Source organism: Patiria miniata, unplaced genomic scaffold (genome assembly GCF_015706575.1).
Source record: "Patiria miniata isolate m_02_andy unplaced genomic scaffold, ASM1570657v1 HiC_scaffold_19, whole genome shotgun sequence".
Classification (NCBI taxonomy): Eukaryota; Metazoa; Echinodermata; class Asteroidea; order Valvatida; family Asterinidae; genus Patiria; species Patiria miniata.
The window spans coordinates 6,133,516-6,157,642 of record NW_024037057.1 but is presented as its reverse complement, the minus strand read 5'-3'; the positions used below and the strand labels follow the sequence as shown (position 1 = coordinate 6,157,642).

The 24,127-nt window shown below is 43.1% G+C and overlaps 1 protein-coding gene across 1 annotated transcript in view; it reads left to right on the top strand.

The window, feature by feature from the left end:
* LOC119726071 overlaps window positions 1-24,127 on the top strand; it is a 57,342-nt gene that overhangs the window by 24,229 nt on the left and 8,986 nt on the right. Inside the window, exons 6-19 of the mRNA XM_038197688.1 lie at window positions 124-130; window positions 770-2,037; window positions 9,476-10,189; window positions 10,405-10,563; window positions 10,812-11,019; window positions 12,054-12,223; window positions 14,525-14,763; window positions 16,087-16,272; window positions 17,432-17,621; window positions 18,800-18,957; window positions 20,101-20,283; window positions 21,115-21,235; window positions 22,709-22,933; window positions 23,418-23,583. Of these exons, the coding sequence (XP_038053616.1) occupies window positions 124-130; window positions 770-2,037; window positions 9,476-10,189; window positions 10,405-10,563; window positions 10,812-11,019; window positions 12,054-12,223; window positions 14,525-14,763; window positions 16,087-16,272; window positions 17,432-17,621; window positions 18,800-18,957; window positions 20,101-20,283; window positions 21,115-21,235; window positions 22,709-22,933; window positions 23,418-23,583 (3,994 nt within the window). The remainder of the gene's footprint in view (window positions 1-123; window positions 131-769; window positions 2,038-9,475; window positions 10,190-10,404; window positions 10,564-10,811; window positions 11,020-12,053; window positions 12,224-14,524; window positions 14,764-16,086; window positions 16,273-17,431; window positions 17,622-18,799; window positions 18,958-20,100; window positions 20,284-21,114; window positions 21,236-22,708; window positions 22,934-23,417; window positions 23,584-24,127) is intronic.

Genomic DNA, 24,127 nt, shown 5'->3' with positions numbered 1-24,127 from the left:
TCAGAAATTGCGCACACTATTCAGAACGAATTAGGAGTGTCCCGCTCTTCAGTAATTCAAAAGTAGAGATTAGCGAATTGATTCTTGTCATGGGCCTATTTTTTGTGTACGATGTCTCCTTAGAACTAGTGTAATGCTAGAAAATTTTAAATTCCATTTGAAAATAGGTGCCATCCCAAAAGCACGTATATACCAACTTTAAGTAAGTTGTTCAGTAGACAACATCCTTGTGTTAAACTCTATAGTTCGTGGTTATCTTCCACACTCTATTAAACCTCATCTTTTTTGTCTGAAACAGAATAAAAAGTCGCAAGACAATAATAAACCAAACGAAGGCCAAACGACAAAGCTTAGGGCCGTTTGCATGAGTTACAAAATCCGCAAGTAAATTGTTTTGTTTTTTTGCTCTTTCGTAATCTGCAGACCTGTCGATGATTGGCACCCACCTAAAATCCAATTTTAACCTTGAATTATAAGCCCGGACACATCGACTTTAAGTCCATTAGATATTACTTCCATGAGTTGAGTGTTTATTTTAATGAAAACGGCTCACTTGTTAACGTTCAACTAAAAAAGGAAGGTTTTTTGTAAATATCATTTTGCTACAATAGCGAAGTGACCCTCGAATATATCGGTGTTTTGATATCGCGGGAAACCAATCGATAAGCATTGGATGTTAAGTATGATGGCTGTCGATTCGATTTTCTTCTCGACCATGGGAGTACAAAAGACGCTATAAACGTTCTTCGCTAATTCACTTGATCGAAAGCTTCAAACGGATAAGCAACCATGTTTCGCTCTCCGCGGTGGTGGGTGTTTTTGGTGTGCGGGATTTTTTGGGTGAGCTACCTCGGTGCGGTGTCTGGGAAGCAGAATTTCGGAGGAACGGTGACTACGCAATCGGCGAGGGACGCGGGAGTGCCAACGCCGGAGACGGTCGGCGGGGAAACGGTACGAGTTCCCCCGTCGGAGGCACTGGAGACGCGGGCAAGGATGGTCCCGACGGTAGCGGCAAGGCTACGGTAACCGACGGGCAGGGAGTCACCCAGCAGGCGCCGTTCGGGGGCGACGACGGGGGTGGCACGGTCGCACCCAGCGGTGGGGGAGACACGGCAGGGGGAGACAAGGGTACCGGTGAGACTTCAACCCCCATCCCTGGGGGAAGCGGGAACGGCAATCCGTACAAAGATGCTAGCGGAGATCATTCTACTCAATCGCCTATTGATAAAGTTGACAACAGCACCCAAGCTTCGGACGCAAAGGATGCCAAGCTTCAAAACTCGACACTGGCTTCCCCCACCCAGGGGCAACGAGATGACAAAGAGGGTAGCAGCGTGGGCAAAACAGCAACCCAGGAAACTGTCCACCGGGGTGACAAGGGCGACAGTTTGGACGGGACGATGCCTCAAGTTACCGCGCAGAATGACGGCGACGGTAGCAACGCCGGTGTCACTCATCATCCACCGAATCGCGGAGAGGATGGGGTGAATGGTGGCACCGAGATTTTGGCCGAGACAGAGGCCCCGATAACCGACCGGAACGAAGGGGGCGGTAGCAATATTGGCATCACTTACCCACCGAAAGACCAACAGCAGGACGGGACAGATAGTACCGGTCTCGAAGAAACGGTGACCCGTGATGGTGGCCGGTACCCTCAAGACGGAAACTCTCTCGGCGGGACAGAAGCCCCGATAACCGACCGGAACGAAGGGGGCGGTAGCAATGTTGGCATCACTTACCCACCGAAAGACCAACAACGGGACGGCACTGATAGTACCGGTCTCGAAGAAACGGTGACCCGTGGTGGTGGCCAGTACCCTCAAGATGGAAACTCTTTCGGCCGGACAGAAGCCCCGATAACCGTCCGGAACGACGAAGAGAATGGAAACCATGCCGGTATCACCTACCCTAAATCTCCCACCGATCACGCCGGGCCGACAACCCCAAGCGGCGACCGGAATCATCAAAATGGTAAAGACGATCCCGGCATCAGGAAGGACGGGACGACTCCTTCGGACGATCGTGTTGACGATGAAGGTAGGGATGGAACAACCTACTCGCTCAAACCTGACGGAACCGGTAAAAGAATGTCATTTCCAAACCTTTAGAAACGGCTTTTCAAGACCTTCTCTCCATCTCTTACGCTTTGCCTTCAACGGTTTTCTAGTATTTTACTTGTATTGCTTAGGAAAAAACCCAATCACTTCAAATCGCCTGTTGCGGTACCAGGTACCGGTAGCCATTACACGAATTTCTAACACAGTGGTTCTTACTTTAAACTATGGGTTTCCCCCATTGATACACAATTAAGTCTTGTTCAACAAGCCAGTTCGTTATTCCAATTGCGCATGTGAGCACATATAGAAAATTTGCCGATTTTTTTCTTTCGGGATAAACATTCAATCGTATGCGTGCAAAAGCATAGTGGGGTACCAGAAAAATTGAAGAGATCATCGTGTTCTAAAGTATAACAAAACTTTTGGACAGCGAACTGTTTTTAGGTGTCTTGTGTGTCAAAACTTTTGTGCGAACGAAAGTCCATCTCTTTTCGATTGTACGAAAATTGCACAGAATGTAGATTTGGTTACCACGTTCCCCGTAGCCTTGTGTCGTCGAATCTTGCTGTGCACCAGACTAGTTTGCAACACAGAACTGGCTTATTCCCACAAAGTCGGTGTCATCAAATTTAAATGCAAATGAAAAAACGGGGAAAACTTGGGCTAAAAAAAACAAAACATTTTGCCATCTTTTTCGTGAGATCGATACTCCTGTATTACCATTCTGAATATCTGGGTGCCTCCTGCCTCATTGCCTCATTTTTCAGGCGGGAAGAGTTATGTTCAGGTTTTGTTCTGGACAGAAAAGGAATATTTCGTCAAGTAAAACTTCCCAAGTCTACGAAAAGAATTTCTGACAACGCCGTGCCAGCTCAGTATTTCTACGGCGATATGCCTCATTCACACCAAAAATACGTCTGCATTAAATCAACGCAGACGCATTTTTTACCTAACTAAGTTTCAATTTGTCTTTAAGTATTATTAAAAAAAAAAATCAAAGAAAATGTCTTTCTTGGACGTTTTCAAGCCTCTGAAAATACGCTTTTATTTTGGTTGCTTTGCACCTACAATGCACAACGAAATCCTTATAAAATATTTCCGGCTGCAAATCATGCGAAATATACAAAGAAAATGTCCCATTTATAAGATGTATATGCGTCGGGATGATGTAAATCAATTTTTGCCCTACACCGACGTATAACACTGTATACTGAGAGTGTTACCTCCCGAGTGAAAGTTGGAAAAATCACTCGGGTGGGATTCGAACCCACGACCTCCTTTCTAGTGCAGATGTCTTACCACTCGAGCAATGAGCTTGCGGGATTGGTTGGCTAGTAGTTCGAGAAACGTTGCTCGAGTGGTAAGACGTCTGCACTAGAAAGCAGGAGGTCGTGGGCTCGAGTCCCACCCGAGTGATTTTTCCAACTTTCACTCGGGAGGTAACACACCGAGTAAACAGTGTGAAGGGCAAAAACCTAATATTGATTTAAATAAGGGAATAAATGTGTGCTCCGGAGGTTTTTATCACTCGTTTAATACCGCTTACAGTCTGGGTGCTGATAATTACCCGAGCCGGAGGCGAGGGTAATTATCAGCACCCAGACTCTAAGCGGTATTAAACAGAGTGATAAATACCGACAGAGCACATATTTATTCCCATTCATAAATACCTTATCCGTAAAAAATATCAAATAATTCGTTCAAAAAATCCCGATTTTGTTCAACAAGTTCACTTCATGCTTTTTGAAACATCCCTCTAGCAAATTAATAGAGTGTTTAGCTGGCGAGTAAGATGTAAACAACCCTTTTATGGAGATTGACGCGCGCGTAACATGTTCTGCGCGATGTCACGCAGAACGCACCTGGGGCGTTGCGTTTTGAATTTAGAACTATAAAATTCTGACTCGCTTGTAGTGTTGCGGATGCCTACGTGAGGATTGTGAACGTTCAACCAATGAAACGGTAAGAGGCACTGGATTTTTAGGAGTCCACATTTTATTGTGACACTGGAAAAGTGTTTAAGACCAGCTAGCTATGTCTTTATCATCCGTTTAATACCGGCCACGTGACGGGCTCTCGACCAATAGGAATAGGTAAACTGTCTGAGGTATTTATGAATGTCCCATAATAACAACCGTGGCCACGGGTTATTTTTTCTTTTCTTTTTCCATGTCTCATTAAAGGGAATATACAACATTTGCAAACATCGAAAAATATAACTACCAAGTTTTTACAAAATACCTTACTAGGATGTTGGTAAATGACAGTCTCAAGCATCTTGTACAATTATGGCACCTGGTGTGAAGTCATTTTCGAGAAAATGGTATTTTTGTACACGTTTCCAACGGTGGTCGGCCGACCAGCGTTGGAAAAACCTAACTATTTTTCAACTACTGCTCCAAATTTACTATTTTTTCAGTCCAAATTTTGTTTGCTATTGGTTACATGTTCATGAACGGATGCAGGCCAGCTAAGACTGGTTCCCTTGCCTTACAATTTTTCATCATCTATAAATTGATCCATTTTATCTTTTGTGGAGTCAGGGAACCAGACTAATTGAACCTTTTTTGTTTTTCTTGGTTTTTCCAACCTTTTCGAACACAAAACTTTAAAAATGTCAGTGTAACAATATTTGATCTATTATACTAACCCCTCAAATAGTTCATTTCCGAAAATTACAGCAAAAGCCAATGATGTACATTCCCTTTAAATATTCAGTAGTGAACAACTGTTGTAGCCTATTTCAAGAAAATTAGCTATTTTAAAATAAAACTTATTTTGGGGATGCAGTTTGATAAAAAAAAAAAAAGGACGAGGAGAGCAGCTTTAAATGAAAACAAATATTTTTATGTTGTATGAAAAAAAAAACTTGTCTGGTTTTGGGTAGTAATGTTGAGCGCTGATTCTCGGCCGTGGGCCAAGTCTGTATTAATGTTGTGTGCACCAAACCCGACCCGAAACCGACTTTGGGGCCGAGTTCGGGCGGTCTAGATCTGTTTTTGACACGAGTAGGCCACGCGCTCGAACGGCGGGAACACGAACACTGCACTCGGAACAGGATCACACACCACACATCCGTCGGATAGAACTATCCGGTTCGTTAGTGTGACGTCACCTCCAGCACTTTCTGCACGATTGGAACCGGAAGTTAACGCAGCTCGAGCGTTTGCAGCCAATGGGCGCTAGTACTCATTGGTGTGCGCGCGTGTATGACGTTTTTACTAACGAACCGGATAAGCGTCAAGAACAAACTGCCAGAACTCGGGCCAGTTGTTTCACGATAGTCGCTCCCTAGTGCACTTGTACCCGCTCGGCTTTATGTTCGGATCGATGATCGGTCGGGTCGCCGGCCCAGGGTTAAGAAATTACCATATTTGGGATATCGGTTGGGCCCTGCTGGGCCCGATTTCATGGCTTGGCTTACGTTTATAGCAGTAAATGCCTTGCTGTAAGTATAATTTGACGACTGAGTTAAAGGGAAGATACAACATTTTGCAAACATCAAAAAAACGAAATGGTCAAATTGTCACGAATAATCTCACTGGATTGATAGGGAATGACATTCATTCTAAAGCACCCTGTAAAAAAGTGGCACCTGGTGTGCTGACATTTTCAAGAAAACTGGTATTTTTCCAACGCTGGACGGCCGACCAGCGTTGGAGAAAACTGGCTTTTTTTCAAAAACTGCTCTTAAGTTTTTATAATTTCCGCATTTTCTTTGCAATTGATTACACACCTGTGAAGGGGTACAAGCCTGCTGGACTGATTCTCTGACCTTAGAATTACCCAAAGTCGACAAACTGCTCCGTTTCATCTTAAGTGGGGTCAGGGATCCAGACTACAAGAACATGATGGTTTTTTTTTTTTTGGTTTTTCCAGCATCTTCAAGCCCAAAACGTGAAACAAGTCAGTTTAACAATATTTGCTATAACATTCTAATCCTCCAAATCCACTTACTACTGAAAATTGCAACAAGAGCAAATGTTGTGGCATTCCCTTTAATTAATGAGATTGGCGGATCCGTGGGTGGGGTGGGATGGGGGAAAACGGGGGCCATGTCCCCACCCACGACTTGGCGGAGTGAAGCCACCTTTTGTCTCAAGTTAAGGAAGTTGAATGAAAACGTTGCGCATCGCCTCCCGCAAGCCATCAGCACGCATACAATTATGTGGAAATAGCGCACGATACTAGGCCTAGGCTTACTTAAGGCAAAGTAAAAAAAAGGTAGTGGATATTTTGCCGGAGGTAATGACGGCAAACTAACGATTACTAAAGGTTTGCCGGCGGCAATCCATATCAACAGAGGGCGCTGTACTCTTTAAAATAGGGCTGAATTATAACCTGTATTAAATTCCCGTTAAAAGTTGTGTAGCACGTTTGGTGTAATGGTTAAGCAAAGGCCTTGGTAAGCGGGATGACTCGCGTTCGATTCCGACCGCACCACATTTTTAAGGTTTTTTTTCTCATCCCCAAATAAATAAGAATATTCTTCTTTTATTATTTTAACATGTCTCAAACAATTTTTGCAGTGTATTACATTTTCTTTTTCAGATTTGTGGCTCTGGAGGATTTTTTTTAAAAGGGAAATAAAGTCCGAAATTATAAAATGGTCTGAATCCCATCTTGTGAATACGAGGTAACAACGATAATTTTGGCATGGAGCCAGACTAAAACTTGTCACCGGAAAATGTTAATAAGTACAAAAAACAGTAACTGCGCATGTTCAGTGCATATCCGGCAAACTAACGTTTACTAAAGGTTTGCCGTCTCCGGCAAAATATGCACTGCCTAAAAAAAAAACATGACTAGCGTCCTGCCTTTTTGAAAAAAAAGGAAGGACGAGGCCCTTTTTTTCTCGTCCAAAATGGCCGCCCGACCGGGCTAGTTTTCAAGATGGCTGCCAGCTTTTTTTTGAATGGCCACCACTTGGACTCAGGAAATTACGTCCCAGCTTCATATGGGCTAGATGTAACAGACAAAGAGGCAAAATGATGTCACTGTTTAAAATGTATTTTTTTTTTTTTTTTTTTTTTTTTAAAGAAGGCGACCTCCAAAAAGGAGTAATCCCCTTCATTTTTATTCCATTTTTTTTTGGGGGGGGGGGTGGGGGAAACACTCGAAGCCTCTTAGCTTTGGTCCCCAAAAAATTTGGTTCTGGATCCGCCCTTGCTTAGCGAGGAATTTGGGCTTTTTGCTCACAGTGCATAGTGACATCCCGTGTTAAAACTAAGAAATTTATGTGCTTAAACTTTGGGGTTGGCACAGACGAGAGAGGGCGTATGCAATATATAAACGCTCTTGAGGGCGCTCCTTTACAAATGGCGGCGCGCATAAAACTGAACGTGAGATTTGCGTGCTCAATCCAATGTTTTCTAGCATCACCACCTTCTTTTCTTAATTAATAATCGATCGTAGGCTGGGTACGTATGTACCACGTTAGGGGACATCACCTCGTTGTAGAAAATCAACAATATAGTCAATGACCATAGTGCAATGTCTCATTCAAAAGTGGAGGTGGATGTCTAGAAATAGCATCCCCGCCATTAGCCCCATAAATGTGGCCTATTTACTGGACTGCCTCCGTAAACATAGGCCACACGTCCACATGTACAAAAATCGTGTCGACTTTGCCAAATTTTGATTTTCACATTTAGGCTTAGTTTGTAGGATTTTTTTGCTTTAGAAGCATACTCACCCACTTTATAGGCTAGTCAGAAAGTGCTGCCTTTTTCAGATGTCTAATTTTTGTGAAATTTCATGTTGAAATTTTGATACGCAAACGTGTAAAAATGAATCTTGAAATTTCACGAAAAATATACATCTGAAAAAGGCAGCACTTTCTGATTAGCCTATAAAGTAGGTGAGTATGCTTCTAAAGCAAAAAAATCCTACAAACTAAGCCTAAATGTGAAATTCAAAATTTGGCAAAGTTGACACGATTTGTGTACATGTGGACGTGTGGCCTATGTTTACGGAGGCAGTCCAGTAAATAGGCCACATTTATGGGGCTACCCCGCCATTAGCCCCACTAGTGTGGCCGTCGGTATGCTGCGCTGAACCAGAGGTTCAGCGCAGCATACCGGCGGCCACACTAGTGGGGCTACCCCGCCATTAATTATTGAAGAAAAAAAAAATCGAGGTGGTACTGGAAAAATACCACAGTGAATGTATCTGTAGCATGTTTAACAAATTACTGGCCCATTGTGTAGCTTTGGTATATCACAATAATCCATATTAATATGATAGTGGATATTTTGCCGGAGGTATGACGGCAAACTAACGTTTACTAAAGGTTTGCCGGCGGCAATCCATATCAACAGAGGGCGCTGTACTCTTTAAAATAGGGCTGAATTATAACATGTATTAAATTCCCACCAAAAGTTGTGTAGCACGTTTGGTGTAGTGGTTAAGCAAAGGCTTTAGAGAGCGGGATGACTCGGGTTCGATTCCGGATCCCCTCCATGCTCCACATTTTTAAGTTTTTTTTTCCCATCCCCAAATAAATAAGAATATTCTTCTGTTATTATTTTAACATGTCTCAAACATTTTATTGCAAAGTATGACATTTTCTTTTTCAGATTTGTGGCTCTGGAGGATTTTTTTTAAAGGGAAATAAAGTCCGAAATTATAAAATGGTCTGAATCCCATCTTGTGAATACGAGGTTACAACAATAATATTGGCATGGAGCCAGACTAAAATTTGTCACCGGAAAATGCTTGAATACAAAAAAACAGTAACTGGGCATGTTCAGTGCATATCCGGCAAACTAACGTTTACTAAAGGTTTCCCGTCTCCAGCAAAATATCCACTGCCTATTAATATTGGAATTTTTTCAAAAACGGGAATATTTTATTTTCACATCGTTCTGCCTAGGCTATGATGCGTACATACCGGTAGTGCTTTATACCAAAGGTCTCAAAGCGCTTCACAATTATTACCCCTGTTCATCAGGCCATGAGACCAGTTTTTGCAGCAGCTCGAGATCAGAGCATTCTAGTCTCTACCTTCGCAGGTACCCATTTATACTCCTGGGTAATGAGGCAATTGAAGTAAAGTGTCTTGCCCAAGAACACAAGTACCATGTTCCCCATCAGGGTTCGAACCCAGTTACCACGGCATGTGAGTCAAACACTGTAACCATTAGACACAGCGCTCCACCGGTGTCTGTCTCACTGTGCCTCCCTCCCCCCCCCCCCCCCCCCCTCAAAAAAAAAAAATAATAATAATAAAATCATAACAACACCCTTAACACGGGTCAGGGGAAAATGGCATGTAGTGGTTTTACAATTTAATATGTTTCCACAACTGATCCAGCAAGTTTCAAGATAGTTCTAAAATACAGAAATGGGCCACAGAAGTAATAACCATTCAACTTTGTAACAATTGTGTGTGGATATGTTTTTTGGACCTTTTGTAGTCGCTACAACCGAAAGCAGTGATGGCGAAGGACCACATCGAGGAGATGGTGTGACAGAGGATGGAGGAGATGGTGAAACACCCAACGAAGGAGGCGGCGTGACACGGGAGCCAGATAATGGTGATGGAAGTCCGAGCAAAGGTGATGTTACACAAGAGCCAGGAGACGGTGAAAGACCAGGCACCGATGGGGAAACTCCAGGCGTCGTTGATGCTACACGAGAACCAGTAGATGGTGAAACTCCAGGCCCCGATGGTGAAAGACCAGATGGTGAAACTCCAGGCGTTGTTAAAGCGACACAAGAACCAGGAGATGGGGAAACTCAAAGACCAGGCCCTGATGGTGAAAGACCAGACGGTGAAACTCCAGGCGTTGTTAAAGCGACACAAGAACCAGGAGATGGGGAAACTCGAAGACCAGGCCCTGATGGTGAAAGACCAGATGGTGAAACTCCAGGTGTTGTTAAAGCGACACAAGAACCAGGAGATGGGGAAACTCAAAGACCAGGCCCTGATGGTGAAAGACCAGACGGTGAAACTCCAGGCGTTGTTGAGGCTACACAAGAACCAGGAGATAGGGAAACTCGAAGACCAGGCCCTGATGGTGAAAGACCAGATGGTGAAACTCCGGGCGTTGTTGATGCTACACAAGACCCAGGAGATGGTGACAGACCAGACCCTGATGGTGAAAGACCAACCGTAGAAATTCCCAAAGGTAACTTAAATCTTGACCTCCATCACCGTAATGTAATTCATATAATGAGCACTTTCGGCGTCGGTCTTTTCAACAGCCTGTGAGAAAAGAACAAAATGGCTGGCTTGCATGGATTGGACTCAAACCTAAGACTTCTTGCTTACTAATTTATAATTACTTGTAACGAATTAATCTGTTCCACCTGTTAAGTGTTATGCTGTTCTTCTTTTTTTCAGTTGTTGCCATCGTCAGTGGACCCCACGAGATACCCTTCTGCGGGAGTTTGCTTGTCCGTGGTAGCGCATCCGTGGGTCCTAGTCTTACGTACACATGGGCGATAACTAGCAGCCAGGGCACTTCTGAAGCATTGTCTGCTCGTCTCAAGACAATCAACGGTAAGTACTTTCCCGAGGTCTTTTCACTAAAGTCCTAGGGAGTGTGGCGTAGTAGTTCGTGACTTTGAAAAGAAGGTCGGGGTTCGAATCCAGCTGCTGGCCGTATGTTGTGTCCTGGGGTACCGGCTATAGCTGTGGAACAACCTGCGATGGCCGGCATCCCATCCAGGGTGGGAAAAAATATTCTCAGTCGTTCATGTCAAATTTCAAGCTCTTGATTGGCGTTGAAATAAACATGTCTTTTACAGATAACAACTACTCGGACTTGAAGCTGGCCGGCGAACTGTTGACGGTCGGCGTTATGTACACTGTCACGCTGACTGTCTCTGGGGGGAGGGCCATGCCAAACACTGCCACGCACAAGGTGCGAAAACTGCCGGAGGCAGTCATGAAGCCAGGCTTGGAGATCCGGCACCGCAGACTGGGCGATAACAATGTCGTCTTGGCATCGAAAAGGCGAGTTGCAATTTGCTAAGTCATAATCATGGCATGTCTTGGACCAAGCACAAGTCACAAATCATCCAGTCTCCGGTCAACTGACAAGTTCTTGATCCTGTGTTACTTGTGACCTGACTTGTGATTGATTTACTAATTGTGATTGACTTGTGATTGATTTGTGATTTACTTGTGATTGACTTGTGACCTGATTTGTTATGAACTTGTGATTGATTTGTGATTGACTCATGATTGACTCAAGATTGACTTGTGATTGACTTGTGATTGACTTGTGACTGACTTGTGATTGAATTGTGATTGTCTTGTGGTTGGCTGTGATTGACTTGTGATTGAATTGTGATTGTCTTGTGATTGTCTTGTGATTGACTTGTGATTGATTTGTGATTTACTTGTGATTGACTTGTGTTTGACTTGTGATTTACTCTTGATTGATTTGTGTTTGATTTGTGATTGACTTGTGATTGACTTGTGTTTGACTTGTGATTTACTTGTGTTTGACTTGTGTTTGATTTGTGGTTGACTTGTGATTGTTTCGTTATTGAGTTGTGATTTACCTGTGATTGACTTGTGATTGACTTGTGATTGACTTGTGATTGACTTGTGATTGGCTTGTGATTGGCTTGTGATTGACTTGTGGTTAACTTGCGATTGTTTTGTTATTGACTTGTAATTGGCTTGTGGATGACTTGTGATTGTTTTGTTATTGACTTGTGATTGAGTTGTGACCTGATTTGTTATGAACTTGTGATTGGCTTGCGATTTACTTGTGATTGACTTGTGAGTGGCTTGTGATTGGCTTGTGATTAGTTTGTGATTAAATTGTGACTGACAATGAGGTCACTGTCCCCGCTCTGTTCTGTGGGTTTCCCCAAAAGAATTCTCTCTTGATTTGCCCGTCAACATCAAAAATAATTTCCTTACTGGAATTTGAAACTGACTTCAAACAATTACTGAAATATTTGAACTTAATTTGACTGTTGAATTTGATTCCGTAAATTTTTGTTTTGTTTTGGTTTTTCGTTTTATCAAAACAGAGTTGTCTTGGTGGCAGACGTCCAGTTCTACAGCAGCTGCATTGAATCGTCAAGCGTGGACTTCATCTGGACGGTGACTGGGGCGAACGGTCAGAACATCCCTGGCATCGTCCCTGATGTCATCAATCGCGGCGGCAGGAACCAGAGGTTCTGGGCCCACAAACTACCAGGTCAGATCTTACTGTTTCTAAAAATGTTGTTTTGGAATCGTGGTAAAAAACTATGGTGCAGAAGAGTTGCCTGTTGTTGTGGGTTTGTTGTGAGATTCTAATTTTCTTTAAGGCCAACCCCCCCCCCCCACCCCCCACCCCCGCCCAAAAATAGCTCTGCTTCCTGTTTCCTTACCCACCCTGTTTTGACAGCCCCTACCATTTTGTCTTGTGGGAAAAATAAATGACGGGGGGGATCATCAATTACTACCTTTTACCCTGTACTACAAGTTTATGTAAATGTGCACAAGCCCAGTAGGTTTCCCGCTAATTTTGAGCAAGCCACTACCGGGCCTGACAAGTGACACCTCCTCTGGTGGATGTACCATGGTCCAAACTAGCCTTGGTCAATGCTCTCGTCGTTATTCGTCCCGTACGCGGTTAATCGTCGGCATATATCCTAACGTGCTATGCACAAGCATGTAAAAATACAGTGCGAACAGCGACCTCATGCGGCCACTATTTTAATATGCAAATCGGTTGGGGACGATCGAGAGCCTTGGTTCAATCGTCCATGTGAGGTTTTGGGAGTGGTGCTCATTATGTTTATACCCTTAGATGACCTTAAATGTCATTTTCTTATTGGTCGATCGTTGCGTTGAAACTTGCATAGTGAAACATGGCACCGTACATAATCCATACACGTACACGTTGTGTGTCTCTGCACACGGCACCAATGCACAAAACTGTGGTTCCTGTCACGTCCGCAAAAGGCGAATAGTTGCAAATAATTTGATGATGTCCGGATTTACCAAGGTGTGATTGGACACTCCACATATTAGCCCCGCCTACACTTATCTATATTCGCATACGAGGTCGTGCGCTAGAAATCCAGCGCAAAATAAAGAAAAACATAAGCTTTTGCCGACGATTGAACCAAGGCTCGAGATCGTCCCCAACTGATTTGCATAAAAAAATAGTGGCCGCATGAGGTCGCTGTTCCCGCTGTATTTTTACATGCATGTGCATAGCGCGTGAGGATATATGCCGACGATTGACCGCGTACGGGACGAATAACGACGAGAGCATTGACCAAGGCTAGGTCCAAACTAGGATCTAGTCGTAGATGACCTCGGGCATGCCTACCATGTGGCTGGGACAATATAAAACATAGAAGTGTGAGTTGTCTTGATTCTATGCCGGCTCCGCAGAATGTAGCCTTCACGTATGCTTTGAAGCTGGCACTCTGCACATGACAGTGATTGTGCTAGATTATTTAGCTTCATATTTTATGAGTAATTTTAGCTTTTGCTATGCCCAATCTCACTGTTTAATTACAGGCATACCCCCCCCCCCCCCCCCTTGGCAGGCTTAGATCATCAGACTCCTCCCTTCTTCAAGTTCCTAGATCCCGACACTCTTGGGGTGACCACAGCTTCTCTCACGCAGGCCCCACTCTCTGGAACAGTCTACCCCTCTCTATCCGTCAAGCTCCCTCTTCGATCTCCTTCAAACAAGAACTCAAAACCTACCTGTTCACACTCTAATCTCCTCTTCGGCTTGTACCTTGCAATTTATATGTGTCAGGACTTAGCATTTATAATTTTGTAGTTTGTATAATTACTCAATGTTTAGCGCCATGAGCGTCACTGAGTGATGGACCTGTTGCGCTTAACCCTTTCGTTACCATGGGCGACTTTTGTCGACAAGAAGAACCCCCCTGCTGGTTCCCATGGGTGACTTTAGTCGACCAGGAAACCACACACAGAACACCCTCAACACAGATTATTTACTACCTTTCAGAAAGGCGGCATGTTGATATGTTTGGCCACCCATACATCAACCGTATACCAGCTGAAAGAGTGTTTTCCTATCGTGTAGTTTATTCATAGTGTTACCATTACAAAAAAATGAGAAAAGTGCTTCAGAAGTATCCACGCACAAATTGAGGTATGGAGTGCCATTTGGTCATGTGGTGAAATGGCTTGCAGTTTGATAAATGGAACCAGATGAACAAAAAGGCATAACTTTCTTATATTTGCACATATGGACTTCATTTTTACATCACATAAAAGAGTAAGGCTCGAGGAACAAACTTTACACACAACACCTATGATTTAAATCACTCCTTGGCAGTGAAAATCTGGGTTAAAAACAGTGAGTGGTCATTTTCTTCACGCTCTAGTGATTTCCGCATGACTGAGCAAACAATTTGGTCCTAGGGAGAGCCAATAAGTCAATAAACAATGTGGTAATGAAAGGGTTAATAAGATGCCACTATTATTTATTATTATTATTAATTCTCTAACTACACATGCACAGTTGGACAACCCATCACCATCTCTGTGGCTATCCCTCCCAACGGGGAGACGGTGCTGGTACGCACGACCACGTCGATCACCATCACCGTGCAGCGGTCTGACCTGGTGGCATCCATCAAGGGCGGGAACAAGGTCACCGTCGGCCGAGACGCTGCAGAGAAGTTGTCGCTGGACGCCTCGGAGTCTTACGATCCGGACAACGACGAGGCCAGACTCAGCTACAGCTGGTCCTGCACAGGGGTAAGGAGCAAAATAGAATCAAAAGTCTGCAGATATTTGTTTGCAGAGTTTTACGAAGATTTGCAGAATAAGAAGCACTGGTCAGTCTTGATCCTCCTTGACTTGTGACTAACGATTGACTTGCGATGATTTGTGATGACTTGTGATTGACAATTGATTGACTTGTGAATGGCATGTACTTGACTTGTGATTGACTTGTGATTGACTTGCAATGACTTGTGATTGACTTGTGATGACTTGCAATTGACTTGCTATTGTCTTGGGATGTCTGGTGGTGACTGTTGATGGCTTGGGATTGACTTGTAACTGACTTGTGATTGACTTGTGATTGACTTGTGAATGTCTTGTGAATGACTTGACTTGTGATTGACTTGTGACTGCCTTGTGATTGACTTGTGAATGACTTGACTTGTGATTAACTTGTGAGTGACTTGTGAATGACTTGTGATTGACTTGTGATTGACTTGTGATTGACTTGTGATTGACTTGTGATTGACTTGTGAATAACTTGTGATTGACTTGTGATTGACTTGTGATTGACTTGTGATTGACTTGTGATTGACTTGTGATTGACTTGTGAATAACTTGTGATTGACTTGTGACTGACTTTTGATTAACTTGTTATTACTTGTGAGTTGTGATTCACATGTGATTCGCTTGAGATTGATGCTTGAGATTAAGACTTGTGATGGCTTACATTACGTGAATCTCCCATTTGAGCTAGACCCGAGTTTGCCTATGACAAACTCGGGTCGTACCTACCGATTTCAGATTCAGCAGCTTTCAACGCGATCTCTCTTATCTGATCAAGAGTTAACGAGCCGTGAACAGGTGGTGTATGGTGCCTCTGCCTGTGAGCTTACTGACAAAAAAATATCTACCAAAGTCTACTAGGTTCTTGTTTATAATGTAAAGTATTTGGAAAAGTGTCAAAAGTTATTATGTGAGCAACTTTGAATCATAAAAATCGATCAAATATATCTCGAGATATCAAATAAGAAACAGTCCGACTTCAGCCATGCTCTTCAAGGTTTCCGTTATTTGACACCACCAGCTCATGGTCACTGGCCCTGGGGAAGTGGGTGCCAGGGTAAGTGTTTATCTTATAATTACTTTACTGATAACAGCTGATAAGAGTCACAGTGAAATCGGTAGGTACAGTTCAGGGGTTTTGGCAAATGGGAGTTTCACGTAATGTATGACATGTATGACTTGTGATCGACTTGTGATGACTTACGATTTACTTATGAGGACATGGGGACACTTTCACGACTTCCAACCCCGATTAACTCGTGTTTATATGTATCTTCCCCTTTTGACCAGAACGGCGGAGAAAGTTCCGACTGCACTGGACTACCCTCTGCCCTGGACAAGCCTGTCCTGGAAGTGACCCCAAGTAGCCTGAGCGTCGGGTCGTACACCTTCGTTGTCACCGTGAGTCGGTCTCAGGGTGAGGGGGAGGCCACTGCAAGGGTGATGGTGGAGGTTGACAATGGGGATCCCCCACAGGTAATAAAAAAAAACACGAGTTGCTCGTCTGGACTGTTATTTTTTATTCATAAATACCTCAGACAGTTTAGCTATTCCTATTGGTCGAGAGCCCGTCACGTGGCCGGTCTTAAACGGATGATAAAGACATGGCTAGCTGGTCTTAAACACTTTTCCAGTGTCACAACAAAATGTGGACTCCTAAAAATCCAGTGCCTCTTACCGTTTCATTGGTTGAACGTTCACAATCCTCACGTAGGCATGCGCAACACTACATGCGAGTCAGAATTTTATAGTTCTAAATTCAAAACGCAACGCCCCAGGTGCGTTCTGCGTGACATCGCGCAGAACATGCTACGTGCGCGTCAATCTCCATAAAAGGGTTGTTTACATCTTAATCGCCAGCTGAACACTCCATTATTTTGCTAGAGGGATGTTTCAAAAAGCATGAAGTGAACTTGTTGAACAAAATTGGGATTTTTTGAACGAATTATTTGATATTTTTTTACGGATAAGGTATTTATGAATGGGAATAAATATGTGTTCGGTCGGTATTTATCACTCTGTTTAATACCGCTTAGAGTCTGGGTGCTGATAATTACCCTCGCCTTCGGCTCGGGTAATTATCAGCACCCAGACTCTAAGCGGTATTAAACAGAGTGATAAAAACCTCTCGAGCACACATTTATTCCCTTATTAAAAGGGAGGAGGCAGCCCGTTTTTTGTTGTTTTCAAAGATGGCTGAATTCCACGGTGATGGATGGATTCTTTCATTTTCTCAACTCTGTCGCTGAGTCTTTTGTGTCCACAGGACCCGTCTCCCTTTCTACTGGATTTTGAACAAATTTATCATCAGGCAAAATTTATCGGAAGTGTATAATTAAGAAAAAAAAGGAGAAGAAAAAGGAGAAAAGCGGGGAAAAAAGAAGCGGGCAGGGACACGAAGCTTGTGTATTATTTTACTTGGCCTTACAAGGAAGAAGTAAAAAAATGACGGGGCTTAATATGAGCTGCGTCCAAATTACTTGGCTACGTCTAAAAGTAACACCCAGGTCTATGGGAAGTGGCAGCCATAGTCATTAAGTAATTCGGACACGGCTATATTGGCCTTAATCGTCCCTGGCCTAAACTTTAGCCACCATTTTCAAATAACACAATTTTTGTGTGTGATCGTGCCTAGATGAAGCTGAGAGCACCCTTCATGGGCATGTTCAAGCCGTCCAGGCGCGTGGTCGTCAACGCCGGGATCCGCAAAGCCGCGCTGGTGGAGAGCGTTGAGTGGCGCGTGCTGGGGGAAACGGTGCAGGGCGCCACCACGAGTATCGTCAAAAAGCCGGACACCGTCACGGCCAGCTTCAGTCTCCCTGCAGGTCAGTAAAATTTAAAGACGGTAGGATTTTTTTTTTTCCATCCGGTGTCAAAGATTATGCGCCTGCCAATCTATCAGGGTTGTCAGGACGCCATTTTTTTATTGGGTAAATTCTGGCTCAGTAAAATCATTGGGTTTCCAACTCAAATTTATCCTTTGTTATTATGGCATTCTATAATGTTATATACCACTCCTCCATCAGGCCACGAGACCACGCTGCAGTCGATATCAGCCCACATTCGGTCCTCTACCCTCACATGTACCCATTCATACTCCTGGGGGGAGAGAGGCAAGTGTAGTTAAGTGTCTTGCCCAAGGGCACAAACACCATGTTCCTGGCAGGGTTCGAACCCACACACCACTGTCCATGAGTCAAACACCGTAACCACTGGACCGTGGTGTGCTACATCATCATTGCTCCTCCCAACCCAGGAGTAAATGGGTACCTGTGAGGGCAGAGATGGTTATTGTGGTCGATTTTAGCTGCTTTGCGTCGATATAGCAGCACCAAGCTGTATACTCCCCAGGGAGCTGAGATTGTCTTTGAAATGTTTCATTGGCCCAATGATCAGAGGTAAAAAATAATGTAAAGCGCATTCTAAGATCTTAGCTTTATAAGTAGCTGTTGTTATTATTATTGTTATTAAAATCTCAGGCGGTAATTTGTTTCTTTAAATTTCACCCAAATAAATCTAATCGCAGCCAAAAACTAATTATACATACAGTAACCAAAGAGTTTCACCCATAGCTACTGAACGGCCTTGTCTATGTCTGTTTTCATACATGTTGCATGTGCCTATCTTATTTTGGGTTAAATTTCAAATATTTTTAAACCCTTGTGGGCTTATTCAAAGCAGTCAATATTTGTGTACAACAGCACTCAAAGCAGGCAGTATACCACCAAAGGCAGGCAATATTTGTGTACTATACCACTCAAAACAGGCAATATTCGTGTACTTGCACTTTACCACTCAAAACGGGCAATATCTGTGTACTATTCCACTCAAAGCCATCAAAAATTATAAACCACTCAACTCAAAGCAGTCAAAATCTGTACACTCATCCACTCAAAGCAGGCAATATTTGTGTACTGTACCACTCACAGCAGTCAATATTTACATACTATACCACTCCAAAGCAGTCAATATTTTTACATTGTTTCACTTGGTTTTGCTGCAGGTGTTTTGTCAGCTGGTCGTGACTACACCATCTCCGCTACTGCTAAGGATAGCAATGGTAACACGCTGACATCAGGCGCTACGACCATCACCATTTACAAAGGCGTCACAGGATGCGAGCTGCAACTTATCAGCACAGAGTACCGAGTTTTTGAAATCGTACGTACAGCCTCGTTTTTCGTAACCGTGAAATAACATCAGCATACTATGGCAGTAAAACTAGTATTGATAGTAATATGTTGGAACTTAGGCAAACAGTAAATAATATACACCAGCTAGCTTTAATCCCTTTTTTTTATAAACTATTTTTTTTTTGAGTTATAAAATCTTTACTTTTAATACTCTAGCCTCACAATGAGTGCCACTAAATTTGAATTTTTAGATGTGAAAAACGAATCAAATTTCTTTGACAAATATGTCAAGGAGCTTACCACGCGTTCAACACATCATAGCAATTTTTGTAAAATTTATCATACGACTCGTCGCGAGTTGCGGCGTGTTACACGTAACTCGGGTTGCAATGCGTCGCAGCACTTCTTGAAATCAGGTACTGGTTCGCAATGAGTACACACATCGCATTGGCTAATTGTATAACCACACTTAACTTTACAGCACCCTTTATTGCCAATATTTTCGATCTACATGTGTTTTAAATGACACAAAACTAAGGGTTGGCATGTTTTTGCTTTCAGTGTGGGTCCAAGAAGCAAACAAAATTTGGGAAAAGCTTAAAGCCAGAGTCCATCATTTGTAGCTATCCCAAAAGTGACTGGCGTAATTATTGTTCAAAACATTCTTGGTTGAAAGATAGTAAGGGGACTAAACTCCCTGTGAAATTATTCTTTCTGGCAAGCTGTCATTTGGAAGAAATCAACGAAAGAAGGCCTTTCCAACGGTGCGTCTTAAGAAGCACCGTTGGAAATTTCCGTTAGTAGTTTTTTTGTTATTCGGTGAAGTGCGCACAAGCGTTGACACGACACATACGCGCGCAGTGGCTATATAATTTGTCGGATCGGTGCACGGCATCACGTAGCTGCAATCGGCTCAGTGAGAACGTGTCTCGGACGCTGAATTCAGGCCCAATTCAAAACATGATTCAGCAACTTTTGATTTGAAATCGAGATCCTAGAATGTTGTTTTCTGGAAATATACAGCTGAAGCTGAGCTGAAACTTCATCAGGTTAGTTGTCCAGCGCCCTTCTTTAGATTTTGAGCACTTTTGTTGCTTCAAACGAACAAAATGCACAAATTACAAATGATGAACGTATACTTTAAAAATATCAGTATCTCTCTGTTTTTCAGATTGACATCAATGTCGTGGGCTGCATGGGAGAAGGCCAGCTGAGCTACAAGGCATTCGTGGCCCCCTCAGCCGATTCCAAAAAACGTCAGGTACTGACGACGTCGGCCAGTGACCAGTCCAGGCTGAACCAAGACCGAGCCGTGGAAGTACCTGATGCCGCGACAGTCGCCATCATAGTAAAGGTAAGTGCCAGGCCGGGCGGCAAATTTTTTTTTCCCAAACGAGATCGGACAGTATCAAAAGAAGACACTGTCACTGCGTTATGCATATTCATGGTGTCCAGAGCTTTAGATAATAAATGCAACCCGCTTTAGGAAAAGGTGATATAAGTCGCGCTATGCCTTTACGTGTAATGGCCTGCTGAACGTTGAGAGGGTGAAATTTTCGGTCAAAATCCGAATTCCTTTTTTTGTCTTAAATGACATCTTTGATACCTAATGTTTAAGGATTCATTCACAGAAATGTTGATTTCGATGAATAAAGGGGAAAAATAACCTTATTTTGTGTAAATTGTTCTCTTTATTTTACATCCAAAAACTATAATTTTAATCAATATGCAAATTAGCCAAAAGATTGTAATCTGGTTTTAAAAAGTCTCTTTTTCCAAAACATCATTGAAAATAATCATTGTTGAATCAATATCCAAAGTTTAAAAGTGATCGTAAAACAGAAACATGTTGGTTGCTAAGATATTAAAAGTGAGCTTTTCATGCCCAAATCTATTAAAACAGGGCCAACTATATCAAAGTCTGTTTTCTCAGTTGTGTAATTTGAACTCCATGGAATTAAATTAATATGCAAATTTGTCATATCTCCACAACGAGAAGGGCTATAGAGCTGTGTCATAGACCAAATGAAAGCTTACATTGTGGGCTTTCCAGTCGTGCATATAACTTGAAGTTTATTTTTCACGACTTATGTCACCTTTTCCTGGAGTTTGTCACAAATTTTATAACAAGGAGTAATGGTGTTTAAATCACCGACAATTGTTTGTTTTCGTCGTGTGTATTTAGGTGTGTGACGAGACCCGCAGCTGCCAGGTTGTCTCTCAGGAGGGTATAGCGCAGGTCAAGGAGGCTACGGAGCAAGGCATTCAGGCAGTGAAGAACGCAAGAATGGAATCGGTCCAGAAAGGTAGTGAATAGTTCCTAATTACGGCCTAATGGGAAATACATAATAATCTTTATAACACACCTCTTGCTTGTTCTTTATCCTGGTTGGCTGAAACGCGGTCACGTGTGATTCACTAATATAGGCTAGTGCATGAAACTTGCGTCTGCGTGAACTAGACGCACGTTGAACTATAGACATCGCGTGCGCATAATTTTCAGAGTATAGTGTCTGATCGGGCACTATACTCAACAATTTTTGACTGGTAACAGCACCTTCTGACAAAACTCAAACTCAAAAATGTAATCTAACTAAAAAAGAAACTAAAAGCGTTCTTCCAATAATTGTTGAATTGCTTACAGTTGAATTGCTTACGAGTTAACTGTTGAATTAAAACAGGTCAATAATAAAACCCTGAAAGGTTTCTTATCTTATTTTATATTTTGGACAGAGGTGAGTTATAAAACACATATGGACTGGCATAATTTGGTCCCCCTCGGGCTTGCGCCACTTTTCAATTGTGGTTTTTGTTGTGTCAATTGTCTCATCTGATTTCACCATAAAAAGTGGCGCAAGACTCTAAATAGACCCTTTCATAAAATTGGTCACTGCTCTGTCAACCGTGAATGTTAGGACATGATCAGGGTGTCATTTTCAAGAGGAGATTCAACCCTAACAGAGGATATCTCCCTTTGATTCACATGTGCCCTACTTCTGTTCCAATTAGCAATAACATCTCGGTTTCGTGTTTTGTTTTTTTATCCACCCTGCACATAACCTCCCTTCATCATTGGAATCCCTTCAGCCTCCTGACAATGAGTAGAGCATACTGTCCGAAACAAACTCATTAAAGAGATTTGTCACATCGTGCTACCGTAAATCTTTATCTTAAAGGGAAGATACCACATTTGCAAACATCCAAAAAACGAAATAGTCAAATTACCACGAAATACCTTACTGGATTGCTAGGGAATGACAGTCTTAAGCATCCTGTAAAATCGTGGCTCCTTGTGTGCTGACATTTTCAAGAAAAATTGTATTTTTCAAAATGCTGGTCGGCCGCGTTGGAAAAACTGGCTTTTTTCAAAAACCGCTCCTTAATTTTTCATATTTAGTTATCCCACATTTTCTTTGCAATTGATTACACATGGGGTACAAGCCTTTTCCCAAAGTCTATCAATTCCCAAAGTCTATCAATTGCTCCGTTTCATCGTAAGTGGGTCAGGGAACTAGACTTCAAGAACATGATTGGTTTTTCCAGCATCTACAAGCCCAAAACGTGAAACAAGTCAGTTTAATAATATGTGCTATTACATACTAAACCTCCAAATCCATTTATTTTTGAAAATTGCAGCAAAGGCAAATGTTGTACATTCCCTTTAATGGTTCACTTTAGCGAAGCTTCTTTGTGACCATATTAGAAGAAAGAGGCGATCACTCCCAATTCAATTCCTTACATTGCTGCCTTCTACCCTCTTCTTGTGATTCTAACTCTAGGGGATTTTGTCGGCGCCGTGCACCAGAACGGCATGCTGGTCAAGTACGGTCCCGCAGACAGCACCGGCAGGCGTCGCCGGCGCGGCGCCTACGAAGAAGCCCGCGACAGGCACCATGCGTTCTTCCTCAACGCCACGTCCGATTTCCCCAACTTGGACGTCTCGCAGTGGGACTCCGTCGCGGTCGACTTGGATTCTTTCCTCGTGGAAGAAATGGAAGCTAAACGTAAAGTTGATTTGTATTATTTTTTTTTTGAGGGGGGGGCATAATTGCTTCACAAAAAAGGTATTATGTAATCTCACCCTCTTGCACAAAACTGATGAAACTCGCTCAATACAATTTGTCATGCCTTGTTTACATGATCTGAAATTTTGATTTAATTCCATCGGTAAACAACAGAGTTATTTATAATCAAAAGTAGGACATGTCTTTTTTGACGCATAAGTACATCATTACACAATTTTCCCAGAAGGGTAATATTTTGCCAAATCATTTAGAATTCCATTTGAAAATGTTCCACCTTTTTTTCGTCGATGCATCGTGAAGCTCTATTAATTAATAATGTTCCTAGCTATTAAGGCCCAGATATGCCTTGTTTAAAAAAAAAAAAAAAAAAAAAAGCTGAAAATTAAAATTCATTTGGGATAAGTGTCTGGGGTTTCTTGAATTTAATGCTCAATGATTGAAGTAACTTTCCCCTTGTGTACAGTTGATGCAGTGGACAACATCCAGACGATGTTAACTTCCTACCTGGAGCTGAATCCGGAGGAGTTTGACGGGGATGCAAGAGACAGCATCTTGAAGAAGATCGGAGAGGTGATGATGGATCTGACACCAGACACGCAGGAGAGCAGGGACCTCATCCGCAGATGCAGGTCAGAACCCTGGCTTGGCCTAGTCTGGCCTGACACAACCCAACTTGGTCCTGCCTTGCACATTGTAAAGCCCTATCTCAGCTTATGTTAGCCCAGATCAGCCCAGTACAGCCCAGCCGAGCCCAACCCATCTTACCGTAGCCCAAGCTAGAACTAACCCAACACAACCCAACCAAACCACGCACAACCCTATCCAACCCAACCCAACTCAACCCAACCAAATTCAAATCAACCCATCCCAACCCAACCTAACCCAACCCAACCCAACCCAACCCAGCACAACCTAATCCATCCCAACCCACCACAACATAACATAACCCATCCCAACCCAACCCAACCCAACCCAGCCTAACCCATATCCCAACCCAACCCAACCCAACCCAACCCATCCCATCCCAGCCCAACCTAATTCACCCAACCCACCACAACATAACATATCCCAACCCAACCCCATCCCAACCTAGCCTAACCCATCCCAACCCAACCCAACCCATCCCATCCCAGCCCAACCTAATCCATCCCAACCCAACCCATCCCATCCCAG